The sequence below is a fragment of the Eretmochelys imbricata genome, chromosome 8 (assembly GCF_965152235.1).
Source record: "Eretmochelys imbricata isolate rEreImb1 chromosome 8, rEreImb1.hap1, whole genome shotgun sequence".
NCBI classification, from domain to species: Eukaryota; Metazoa; Chordata; order Testudines; family Cheloniidae; genus Eretmochelys; species Eretmochelys imbricata.
Window position 1 is genome coordinate 527,338 of NC_135579.1, and position 12,442 is coordinate 539,779.

General features: G+C 51.3%; 1 protein-coding gene across 1 annotated transcript; it reads right to left on the reverse strand.

Moving 5' to 3' along the window:
- Positions 1-1,455: 1,455 nt before the first annotated feature.
- Positions 1,456-12,036, reverse strand: KIF20A (kinesin family member 20A). Its single transcript, XM_077824226.1, has 18 exons — positions 11,834-12,036; positions 9,747-9,836; positions 9,429-9,548; positions 9,004-9,142; positions 8,732-8,919; positions 8,507-8,651; positions 7,557-7,754; positions 7,083-7,194; positions 6,875-6,946; positions 6,144-6,287; positions 5,890-6,055; positions 5,596-5,760; positions 4,802-4,941; positions 4,572-4,674; positions 3,384-3,588; positions 2,767-2,858; positions 2,302-2,439; positions 1,456-2,030 (listed from the first exon to the last, which is right to left on the reverse strand). The coding sequence occupies exons 1-18, from the start codon at positions 11,993-11,995 to the stop codon at positions 1,710-1,712; spliced, it is 2,700 nt and encodes an 899-aa protein (XP_077680352.1). The 5' UTR covers positions 11,996-12,036; the 3' UTR covers positions 1,456-1,709.
- Between the last annotated feature and the right edge of the window lie 406 nt (positions 12,037-12,442).

The window sequence follows — 12,442 nt, forward strand, 5'->3', positions numbered from 1 at the left end:
ACCACTCCCACAGCTGGGGCTTCTTGACAGCCTGGAGAAGAGTCAGAAAAATCTTGCATGCCAGGCAGCTGGCCCTTAAATGTTTATGTGCAAACAATCTTCCTAAGGGGACCATAGTCCCTGAATTTGAAGCCAGATAAGGCCTCTCTGATAACATAGCTCCACTCAGAGATAGTCTTTGTAATTAATGGTATGGAAAAAGAAACACCAGTGAACACCTGCAAGGGTTCTGTCCTCCACTGTGGGACTGACTATATCCATGTGGGGCCTGGGGGGTAGACATACCACTCTCAACACCACCTTTGATCCATGCATGGAAGTCTGGCATGCTGTGTGACAAAAGCGCATGAGATCATATGTCCCAGAAGTCAGAGGGTGATCTCACTGGTATTCTTGGATGGGTTTGAAGTCTGTTGATGATGATCTCTGTCTGAAATCCCTGCTGTGGAAGGTAGAGTCTGACAGTGCAGCTATGAACTCTATGGTGTGAGCTGACAGCTGTGAATTTATTGACTTTGAAACATAACAAGGGAAAATTTTAGGATGCTGTGCTTTGTTGGTCACCTGTTGCATTAATCTTTGAATTAGCAGGTCATCAAGGTATCTCATTTCTATCTTTTTCTCCTTAGAAGAACTGCTTATTGCTGATAGACACTGGGTGAAAACTGTTGGAGATATAGAGAAGGCAAAACTCTGTACTGGAAGTGGGAAACTAGTATTTCCTGTGATTGCTTTCTGTTAAGAGTTGAGACAGAATTGCCCTAGAATCCTGGGAGGAGTTGGGAGCACAGAACTGCCCTGGAATCCTGGAAGCAGTCAGCACTACATCCCTGCAGCTTATGGGCAGGGGGGAAGAAAAGGGCTCTATGCACAGCCCTTGCCTACAGGCACTGCCCCCCAGCAGCTCCTATGGGCTGGGAACAGCAAACCATGGCCAATGGGAGCTTCAGGGGTGGCACCTACAGGCAAGGGCAGCACATGGCAGAGTGGCTTGCCCTGCCCCACCCCACCCCCAGGAGCCACTGCTGGGCATGCTGGCCACTTTCAGGAGTGGCATGGGGCTATGGCAGGCAGGAAGCCTGCCTTAGCCCTGCTGCACACCACTGCCACCCCACACCTGCTCAAGGTAAGCAGGGCCAGAGCCCAAACGCTTCCTGCCCCCCAACCGCCTGCCCTGAGCCCCCTCCCACACCCTGCACCCCCTCCCACACCCTGCACCCCCTCCCACACCAGCCCTATATTCATGGTCCTGCATACAATTTCCCCATCCAGATGTGGCCCTTGAGCAAAAACAAAAAATCATCAAATCTACTTTAGGCACATTATGCTGACATGACTGTAGAAAGGCTAAAACAGGTGATTCTGGAGGATCGCAAGGTTGGTACTATCATCTAGGACACTTGTTGGAGGCACATTTTTGCACAGGTAAAACACTAAGTAAGTTTGTATATTTATTGTCATGCATAGACCATGTAACAGAATATACAAGTTGAGAGGCAAGGTAATGTTACACTTTGGAACTAAGGCCCTGTTCCATAGAGACAGGAGCAGCAGCTGGCCTGAAACAGAGTAGGTTACCTGAAGCCATCTTTGGGAGTCACATGCAGTGTTTGCACAAGCCCGTGAAGAATTACTAACTATAGTAGTTTATACACACAGACAGGGAAAGAAACTCCTTGCTGGTGGGTCAACTCACCCACAGGCCCCGCTTAATATTTTTTACTAGAGGGCAGGGCCTTGAGTACTGGTGATCGCCGGGCACGCAGGATACGGCTATAGGGGCTGCTCTCTGCCATACGAGGATGTGCAGGTGAGCGGGACAGAAAGCCGTGCAGGAAGGGTTTCTTGCCAGGAGGCTGACTTGGCTGCAGGTTTTCCCTATTAGCACAGAAGCGTTTCTTTAAAGTAGATGTTGAAGGGGCCTGGAGCTTCTGCACAGTATGGTACTGTTCAGCAATACAGGTTGCCTTCTTGCGCAGATCTAGCTTCACCAACATCATGTTGTTTTGCAACTCCGCCAGTGTTTGGTCCTGAGAGGGGGAAGCCAGCACTATGGTTACTCTTACACATATGGTCCCATGGAATAATAAGGGACAGTACTAACTGGTGGCTTTCTTTATCCTGATCTGCCCTCCAGCAACTGAGAAAGGAAGGGGAAACGGACATGGGATTCCTTTCTATTCTCCATCTTGCCCCCAATAAACATATATTTCCATACATTTAAGCAGCCAAGTTTTTGGTGGCATTCAAGTGCCTAGGCTGAATCCCATGCAACCCCACAAAGAGCAATTGTCACATAACCTGTCTAGCCAGGATGTCATCACAGGTGCAGAGGGCTTCTCGAAGTTTTCCTGCACTTGTAGTGTGACAACATGCTCTCTCAGCAGCCTGGAGGGATGCCCCAAGTCTTTGCAGCTCTGACCGCAGCAGCTTCACATTCTGAAGGAGGGTGGGAAATTCAGTGCAAGCAAGAGACTCAGCAAGGCAGGACAAACACCCAGTCCTCAAGGCAAAGCTATACCACAGCAGCCCTGACCTACATCTCACTCCTCAAAGATCCCACTGGAGCAGGGATCAGTACAGCAGCTCCCTGAACTGGGGAGGCAATACATCCCACACTCCAGAGGAGAATGTTACCAGCAGAACACTGGCTTCCATAAGGGTGTGGCTGAAGCTAAGCAGGTGATCATGAAATACACAGTGCTGATTGTGAACTGGTAAGAGCCCTCCAAAGGGGTTCCCATATCCTCATAGGGGTGCAGTTACCTTTTGTCCATCCTCCAGCTTCCTGTCCACATCCAGAGTGAGGGGTTTGGCAGAAGGAGGTGGCTCCAGCTGTTTCTGGTACCTGTGCAACTCTGAAAACAACCAGGAGCAGAGTGGGGAAAAAACATCTCATGCACATCCCCAGCACAGAGATCTAGGTTCTGTATAATCCAGGGCCCTGTGAAACACCTGGAAGCAGCAACAGGTGCACTAAACCAAAACTTTAGAATTGCACAGGTCAGGCAGTTCAGATCTAGAACTGCTCCATTTGAAACTCCTCATACTCAGGGCTTCTCCTTTTATTTGGGTGAGGGAAATTTCTTCTCTTAACTCTGCCCCCAACTCTTATTTACAGTGCCTAGAGGCCCCAGTAGGCTAGGCATTATTCGTACATATAGGGAGAGCCTCTGCCCCAAAAACCAGCTTTATCTAAATCAACAAAGGGTGGGTGGAGAAGTAGCAGCACAGAGAAGTGAAGTGCCTGGTCACATGGTAGAGCTGGGACTAGAACTCTGGTCTCAAGATTCCCATTCCCACTGCCTTGAGCACCTTTCTAATCAGAGCTCTTTGAGGAGAGCCCAGGCCCCATTCAGGCCACCAAGGCACGAATGCCACACCTGCAGTCGTGGTGTTCAGCTCTGATTGACACTGCTCCAGCTTGGCTTTAACTTCCAGCAACTCCTGCTGCAGAGTGGATGCAGCTGGTCCTGCTCGTTTTGATCTGCGCAGGGGCTGCTCCTGCTCTTTCCTCTCCAGGGCCTCTGACTGTAGCTTTGCCTCCTGCAGAGCAGCCTCCAGCTCTTCAATCTTTTCATCACGCTCCTGGGGAGGAAGGGCGGATTTGCTCAGAGCCAAGCCCTGTTACTAGGAAGAGGTGCCAAACTTTCCCATGAGGAAACTTAAGTGGCATGTGGGCTGCAGTTCACTAAATTGTAATAAACACACACAGCTTCCAGCTACTCCTAGCTGGGCATTTTAAAGGTCTGCACCTTCAAGAGGGGTCTGCAGCATATCCCCAGGCACCCGCCTGCTCAATTGAATGAAACCAAACAGTTCTGTAGCTACCCACCATCGCCAATAAGAATAGGTGGGAAGAGAAATCTACCAATCCTTAACATTAATCTGTCAATTTTACTATTTTCTCCAGAATGTACACTAAGACTGGAGGGTGTGTTTGCAACGTGTTCAGAACACAGGAAGCAAAGATGCTGTTTTTCAGCAGACTGGCTGCCTGTTAGCCCTTGCCAAACAGTGGCCGTTCTAGAGCCCTGCAACCAAATGGGACCTGATGACAAGTGTTGAGACTGGTTCAGGTGGGTAAAACCTGGACCCTCTCAAGTGTGGGTCAGTAACAGCTGTGTGCTCTGCTCCTGCCCACTGCCACCACCTGGCTGCGCTGCACGTGCTATGGAGTGAGTGTGCCAAGGAGTCCCAGCATGCTGGCCCCAGGGCAGGAGATGGTGACTGCAGCTCTGGCTCAGGTGGCGTGGTAACTCAACCTGCTTACGTTTTGGTCCAGTTTGGGCCCAAAAATTAGGCCCACGCTGACCGTGATGCTGTGCTACATAAAACAGCAGCCAAGAAGTTGGAACTGGGGACTAGCCAGAGCCCAAGGCCTGTAGGGAGGAGCAGAAGATACAATTGGAGCGGTCACATAAAATGGGAGGCTGGAAAGTCTTGCTATTGTGAGAGTCACAGAAGATTCCTGGGCTCAGACAAGCTCTTCTCACATCTCTGGCTCTGCTCCCAAGCCTGGTTTCCTCATGCCCCCTCCCTACAGTGGGTCCATTTTCCCCCACATATACCTGAATCCTCTCCTGGTAATAATCAGTCAGTGACTCCTTCAGATTGTTCAGTTTATCCTCATACAGTTCCACCAGTAGCTCCTTCTGCGTGTCCAAGTGTTGGCTGCAGAGGGAGGGTACAATGTGACATTGATGCCATGTGTACCAGATAAGAGATGTATAGGGGAGGCTCAGAGTTGAGGGGTGATTAGCAGAAATGAGTTCCCATTTCCCTTGCAGTATGACAGTACCTGCACCACTGCTCCTTCTGTTGCAGCTGCTCTAGCATCTCATTGCAGAGCTCCTCACGGAGGCGCATTTCCAGATGCATCCTGTCCTGCCGCTCCTGCACCAGAAGATCCCACAGGACCTCCACCGCTCGCGGAAGGTCCTGCAAGGAGGGCACAAGATGATGTGAGCCTTCTACCTATGTTTATGCATCAAAGAATCCAAGCATAGAAAAGGTTTCCCTGGCCCAGTAGAGATTTCACTGGGCTGGCCCTTGATCTTGGATCTGCCACTGAATTACTGTTCACTCCCCGCTCTTTGTGAAGGGCTGAGTATCATTCTTACTGTGCATTATTTGTCCTCACTAGGATTTGCAATTCCTCCCAACTTCACGTCACTGAGTCAGTGGATCTGCTGCTTAGTACCCTTTTCCCAATGGGCAGATTGTTAAATGAGGCTAACTCCACACTTTCCAGTAGCCCTTTGCTGTCAGCTGTTGCCCTTTCCTGGTCAGCAGATGCTCCACTCATGGGACAGTGTCATGTCCAAGCTGATTTGAGACATGGATGCAAGTGTCCGTTGTGCATTGAGGGAACCTGTGAGGCTTAGTACTAATGGTTCTCTGACCCTCCCAGCGTTCACTGATTCAATAGTTGTGCTGGCAGCCATCTGGAGCTGTTCCCATTCCCAATAATTTACAGTGCCTGAGCTCCAGTCCCACCTTCCTGCTCCCAAAGGCTGGGGCTGAGACCAACTCACCCCTCCATCCCTGCAGGTCAGGGTGGCTTCACAGGGTACAAGATAAACGATCACCCACCTCCTTATCATACATGGACACTTCTGCATCATCGTCGCTCTCTTCATCGGTCTCCACTTCTTGCTTTGAGCCTGCCCCTGAACTCCTACTGTCTCGCCTGGTGTGTTCCTTGATTAATGATTGGATAGACGGTAGTGCCAGCTTTGTGGGAGGCGCTTGAACAAGCTGAAGAGACAAAAGAAGTCCATGGTTATGACCCCACAAGGTCTGTGGACCAGACTACAGGCTCTTGGAAGATCCAGAGCAACTTCTGCATTACTGGGCACCCTGGCCCCTAGGCACTGGCCCACTGACCTGGCTGGCTATGGCTGAGAACTTGGCCACATGCAGGGTCTCATCATACGTAGATGCGCACTGGTTAATGTTGACAATCATGCAGGAACGCCCACGTCCCGTGAAGAAGCCTTGAAACACACGGGTCAGCTTGCTGTCCCGGAAGGGAACAACATTCTGCTTCAGCCTGAAGGGAGAAAGGAGAACCTGCTCAGCCCAACAGCTAAGCACCTGGGGAATCCTCTTCCTCCCCCTCATCTCCTGTACACACTCACTTGGACTGCTGATTCTGGCGTAGGGCAGCGATGCAGCGGCCGAGCGTGTGCAGGGAGGTGTTGATGTTATTTGCCTCCTTCATGCGGTCCCCGCTTTTCTGGTTCTTGCAGCGCTCCGAGCCAGCGAGGTCACAGAGGGACAACCTGAGGAAAGCCCAGGGAGATATGTGATCTGGTCCCACTGGCTCTGCCCCACCCCCACACTCCAAATATCCCATGATCCCAGCTCTAAGATCACCCTCCCTTTAAAAGCCCATCTTCCAGTTTCTTTGAGAAGGTGCACAAGCTGCTTGGGCCCCAGGACAGCTGATGGGGTAGCTGTCATTACAAACCTAGAGGCCAGTCAACACTGCCACCAAAATCAGGGTTGGGGACCAAGACAGCCAGAAATCCCTGATTCCCTGGTAGCAGCTGCTTTCCAAGCACAGAGCCAACTTGCATTTGTAGTTTATTACGTTGCTGGTAGGCAAATCCATTAACAGCAGCTCAGCCACAGGGAACCCCACAACCCCGAGATGGGAGCAAGACACCCTATTCACAACAATTCAGTGGGGACCTGGTGACTCAGATGGTGCTTTCCAACACCTTTCATAGCAGTTCTCCTTTCTCCCCCCACCCAATTGCCAACCCCAACAGCAAACCCCCCATCCTTAATGGCAGCAAAAATGGGAGAACTGAGCACACAGGAGCTGCCAACTTCCCTGCCCCATACAAAGAAGTGCAGGACTCACTCGCTGATTTTGGGGAGCATCTCACTGCTGCTTCCCTTCAAGTGCAGAATCCGAATTGAGAAGACGCTGTGACTGCAGGGAGCAAAGACAAAAGAAGCTTGAAAGGAACACGCATCAAATGCTCCTGGAAAACACCCCAGTTCCACAGCTCCCAGCCTCAGAATAAGACCACCACCACGCCACACCAATCCTCTTCCCTGTCTCAGACCTGCGGCTGGAGTTCTCATTCAAGTGGGTGCAGGCAAAGCTCTGGTTTTTCCGCCCCAGTTTCAGGAGCTTCCAGGCCTCATCAGCATCTTGGACATTGATCCAGTTCAGATCTGAAAGAGCAGACACAGATCAGGCCAGGCAAGTGGGAGAGTGACAGAGACCAGGGTTGCCTTCCCAGGCACCGGCTACCTACCTTAGCCCAGGCTCCATTACCAGGAGCCAATCTGAGCTCCCCCAACATTATCCATTGCCGGGACCAAACATTAACACAACAGCACAACTGAGAGCAGCTGCTGACTGGGTAGAAGATACCACAGAGCACGCTCCCTTCCCCATTAGTGCCCCTCTTCACACACATCACATCCTCCACCTGCTCTGTCACCCGCTCGGTCTATAGCTCCCTTCAGTCTAAACCTGAGCTGGCAAGGCCCTTCCCCAGATGTCCCCAGAGCGTAAGACTGGGTAGCTTTACCTTTCACATAGGGGCTGCCAGTCTGGTCTTCGCACAGCCGCAGCATCTGCCTTTTGCGGTATTGGCCAGGCAACGGCGTGTCCAGCAAGTCATAGATCTGCTCATTGTAAATCTCAAAGAAGGAGACCCAGATGGAGACCTGCACATCCCCCGTGAGGAGTGAGATGCGGTCTGGATCAGTCCAGCGAGGACCCAGCTCTGGGAGGGAGAGGTAAAAAGGATGGCAGTGATTGCAGCAGTGCCCAGCATGTCCCAGCTGAATAGCTTGGGACTGCGAGAGGCTGCAGACACCCCCTGGCCCAACAGAAACTCTCTACCCCAGCCCAAAATGCACTCCATATGCCCTGCCTGGGAGTCCCCACCCCCAACACGGACTTCAAGCCAGGATATGCTAGGTATCCCCTTAGCTCTCACATCTTTCCCTTGTCAAGAACTTCCTACATGCCCTGTCTCTGATCTGGAGAAGCACACAACCTTCTATACTGGATCCCTCTATGGCTTTGGTCCTGGCTACCCAAGACTCCCTACTCTCCTTGGGTTCAAATCTATCGGATAAGATCAGCTGACTGTCCCTAGGTTTCCCAATCTAGGGGACAAATGCTTTCAGTGGGGCCCCTCAGCTCCAGAGCCTGCTTCCTTAGTAGTCTGACAGAGCCCAAGCCATCAGCCAGCTGGGTGTGGTGGAACACTCAGCTACTCAGGTAGGTACCCCCTTGTGGGAGGGGCATGTCTATTTCTTTCATGTTGATTGTTGCCCCAGGATGACACAGTGGGCAACGTACAGAACAGAGAAAAGAGGTATTCACAGCCCAAAAGAAACAGGGAGCCCCAGAGAAAGCAGAATCCTTACTGCCCCTCCCACAGCACAACTATCCAATAACAAGGGTGAAAAATCCACTCCTCCCCAATCGAGGAATGGGTGGCAAAGGACAGCAGGGCGCTGGATGTACCTTCTAGCTGGCTGATGCTTGACTGGTTGGCAAACTGGCTGGTAGAAGAGAGGCCACCAACCCCACTGTCAAAACTGGCACTAGTGGCAGCCTGGAGCTGGGACTCTGCACTGTGGCTCTTCTTTAGTGGAGTCAGCACTTCCTCCTGGAAAACCATGGACAGTGAGAGTCCGACACAACCAACATGCTCTCCTACCTGCCCTGAGACCCAGAAGGGACACTTACCTCCCGCAGCCCCCCGCACAGCAGGACCAGCTTCTTGGTCTCCTCCTGATGCACCTGTTTGCTGTCCAGCCAGGCAACCTCACTGGAAAGCGAGGGCTTCAGATCCATAGCCTTGTAGAGCCGATCCTCCACACTATTAAAGATGACAGCTAGGGAGCGAGGCAAGATCCCACCATCTTTGCTGCTCCCTGGAGGAGAGAGCAGCAGCAAGCTGAGCACTCATACAGGGAGAAATCATCAACCTATCACTGGATAGCAAGGGCTCCTCTTACCTTGGATGGTGTGTGTCTTCCCAGAGTTGGTGATGCCATAGGTGTAAACCAGCCAGTTCTGCCCATGGAGTACATCCTTTAGCACTTCGCCCATCGTTTCATCAAAGAATGCCTTCTGCCCCACCTCTGCCCCAAAGATCTGCAACCACAAACACCACAGGGGAGCAAGGATGACGCCACATGGTGGCTTCCCTCCCTTGGCTGAAGCACCCACTGCTATTCCAGTGCTGCCCTTCCCCCCGCTCCCCCTTTGCCAATACCCCTCAAGCCTGACACACAGCCCTATCAGCTATTCCAGTCCCAGCCTTTCCTGAGCACACGCTGCCAGTTATGCTTGATCCAGTACATTTATGGTTACATGTTTCTTTAGAGAGAGAAACAAATCCCGCTAAGGTGGGTTGCATGATCTGGGCCTGAGCACCTACCTGGGTGAAGGTGAATTTATGCACTGCCTGGCCTACCCCCCGTGCAGTGCTCCGCATGGTGAAAGAGTCCTGGGGCGCTCTCAGAAGGAGGGTCTCTGAATTCTCAATGCAGACACAGCCCTGCGGGGTACAAACAAAACTCCATCATCGCAGTGGCTCAGAAGAGAAATCTCCCCCCCACCCGCGACTCCACCACCCAGACACAGCATGAGGTTATGGAATCTCCACTTGCAGCACAACCACCCTGTTCCCGGTGGGTTGGGGAAATGGATTCTTGTATTTTCCACATGCAGCTCCTGCTTGGCCCCAGGCTCTCACCTGATCCTCCTGTTTCTCCAGCTCAGATGGCTTCAGGGGCCGGACTCTCAGATACACCTTCACTTTCCCATTATTGTCCTCAGATGCAGCCTGCAAAACCCCACACAGGTTAGATACATCAGCCACAGGGGAAGTACCAGAAAGTTCTGTAAAATTCAGTGCACCAATGGGAACCATAGCATGCGGCACAGGTAGCTCATAGGACTCATGCCTCAGAAGCTTCTGGGCACTTTACTGGTACCTGCTCCAGCTTCAGCCTCAAGTGCTCCAGAAGTTCAAAAAATAAGCTTGCTCAGGCACATCCACTGGGTTCCCAGGCAGCCACTAGGCAGCTCATCCAGCAGTACTGGAAGTGAGGATCTAGCACAACTCTCACCCCATCAGAGGCACCACCCACACAGATCCCGACTGGGGACAATGATGGCGCCCCAGGCCAGACCATACTATTTAAGCCAGAAGGAGGCACAGGAAGTTGACTGAGCAACTGAATGACTTCCTGACTCATGGGTGTACCAGACCTGACTCTTGTTTGATCCCTGGACTTATTCTGGCTCTGGCCTGTAGAATGGTTTAGATGAAGAAATAAGCAGAAGTTAGGTTTTGGGCCTAAGCATAGAGGAGTATGAGAAAATGAAGTTACTACACTGAGAAAGCTAGAGGTAAGTTGGAGACAAAATGTTATGGGAAAATAAAAGTTAGCAAGTGCATGACCCAGGGTTATGTTTTGGTTATAAGGTTTCTGAGAATTATGAATTTATTAAAATGCTATCTATATTGATAGTATGGGAAGGACATTGGTGCAGATGTTAATTTAAATAATGTCTAATAAAAAAAGCCCATAAGAAGGTGATAGAAATAGAATTATGGTAAAGAGCAGTTTAATGTTAATTAGTATTAGAGTATAAAATGAGTAGCCTTGCCAAATTGCAGGGAGCCCCAGTTGTCAAAATGGTACTGTTTGGTTCCAGGATTATAAGGCTGTACTTCCCTGTTAGTGGACTGATACTCATTGATTCACCATTCTATCTTTAAGTGAGAGTATAACAATATCATTAGTGAAAGTGGTAATTGCATGCGTGTTTGTTAAAAAGAAAATAATTAAGCAAACTTTGGCTGCATAATTCAAAGTGTCACTTAGTGGTCCTCTATTAAATAAGTTTTTGATAACCAGCTGAGAGGCTTGAACCTGAAAACGGAGTTTGATTTGATTACACCCTTATCTTAGTCACTTAATATTAATTGGGAACATTTTCATCATTAAGGTTACAAACCCCTGGCTTGGTTCCTGGACTACAACTCCAGTTCTGACCCCCTGGTTTGGTTCCCGCTCTGTTGGGCTGATATCTTAACCCGTTGGTGCAGCAAACAAGCCAAAGCTCAATGTGCAGCCCCCTCTGCAAATGAGTCACCCCTAGGTCAGATCTCTGACCCATGAACTAGAGAAAGAGAGCCTAGAGCACTAGACCTGGTGCTGAGGCATGAACCAAAGGCTGTAAACCAAAGTCAGACCATTCAAGCACTATTAAAGCAAATGATTACAGGTTTACTGCCCAATACATAAACTTGGCAAAGCTGCTGCTAGTGTTGCTAAAACATACATTTGTAAGTACTAGGCACTAAATATTTATGTAAATACATTTCAAAAAGCTAGTACATGTTCATCCCAATCTAGTACTAAAAAGATAGTTTGACAAAATAAAGGTTTTTTTCAAACTATCAGCAACAAGGGGAGATGATAATCATCATGAAGCATGCAAGGTGATACATAAGTTGCTTGTCTCAGTCTATAAATGTCGGGGTACCTCGCCTTAATTCTTTGTGTGGCTAAGGCAGAAGCAAAAATTCCCACTGCTGATTAAGCCACGCTGTGCCATGGGGCTCTCATGTTAAAGTACTTGTGCAAGTCATTAGAACTGTACCATAAGGGCAATAAACCTGGCAAAGTGCCTTTATCACGGAACTGCGCCTGTGGTCTTTCTCTACAAGAACCAGGGAGGTCTGCTAAATTAGCAGGCTATGCTAGCTGCTAGCAGTGAGAACATCAGAGCTCCAGAAACAAAAGCATTAAGCAGCCTTCACACACTCACCTGCTGGGATTCCCCCAGGCTTGGGGAAATAGCAGAGAAATCTGATAGCAAATCTTTGCGCAGGCCGGACCCAAACTCCGCAGCTGTGGATTCGAGCAGGGGCGAGGCTGTGACCTCCTCGTCAGAGAGCAGCCCCTGCGGGGAGAGGAGTCCCTGGGCCATGGTCCTCACAGGTGGCTCCGGCCAGGAAGGGGAACAGACAAGGTGAGCTCGACTGCATTCCCTGCCCACCCCCCCTCCGCCCCAGCGCCCCCCCCACGCTCCCGCCAGCCCCTGCCCACCCCCCCTCCGCCCCAGCCCCTGCCCCCCCCACGCTCCCGCCAGCCCCTGCCCACCCCCCCTCCGCCCCAGCCCCTGCCCCCCCCACGCTCCCGCCAGCCCCTGCCCCCCCCACGCTCCCGCCAGCCCCAGCCCCCCCCCCCGCCCCAGCCCCCCCCCCCACGCTCCCGCCAGCCCCTCCACGCTCCCGCCAGCTCCTTCCCCCCCCTCCGCCCCAGCCCAACACATCCCCTCGAGGCCCCCCGGCCCCGCCCCCACCCGCTCACGGCCCCCCACTCACTTTAGATTTGGGGGCGACTCTGTCCTGCTGCTTGTTCAAACCTCGCGGTC

Coding starts and splice junctions, on each gene's coding strand:
- KIF20A (XM_077824226.1), bottom strand. CDS start 11,995: ATGGCCCAGGGACTCCTCTCCCCGCAGGGGCTGCTCTCTGACGAGGAG. Junction 9,549..9,746: donor TGGAGAAACAGGAGGATCAG/GTGAGAGCCTGG, acceptor TGTACCCCGCAG/GGCTGTGTCTGCATTGAGAA. Junction 7,755..8,506: donor AAGCATCAGCCAGCTAGAAG/GTACATCCAGCG, acceptor TCTCCCTCCCAG/AGCTGGGTCCTCGCTGGACT.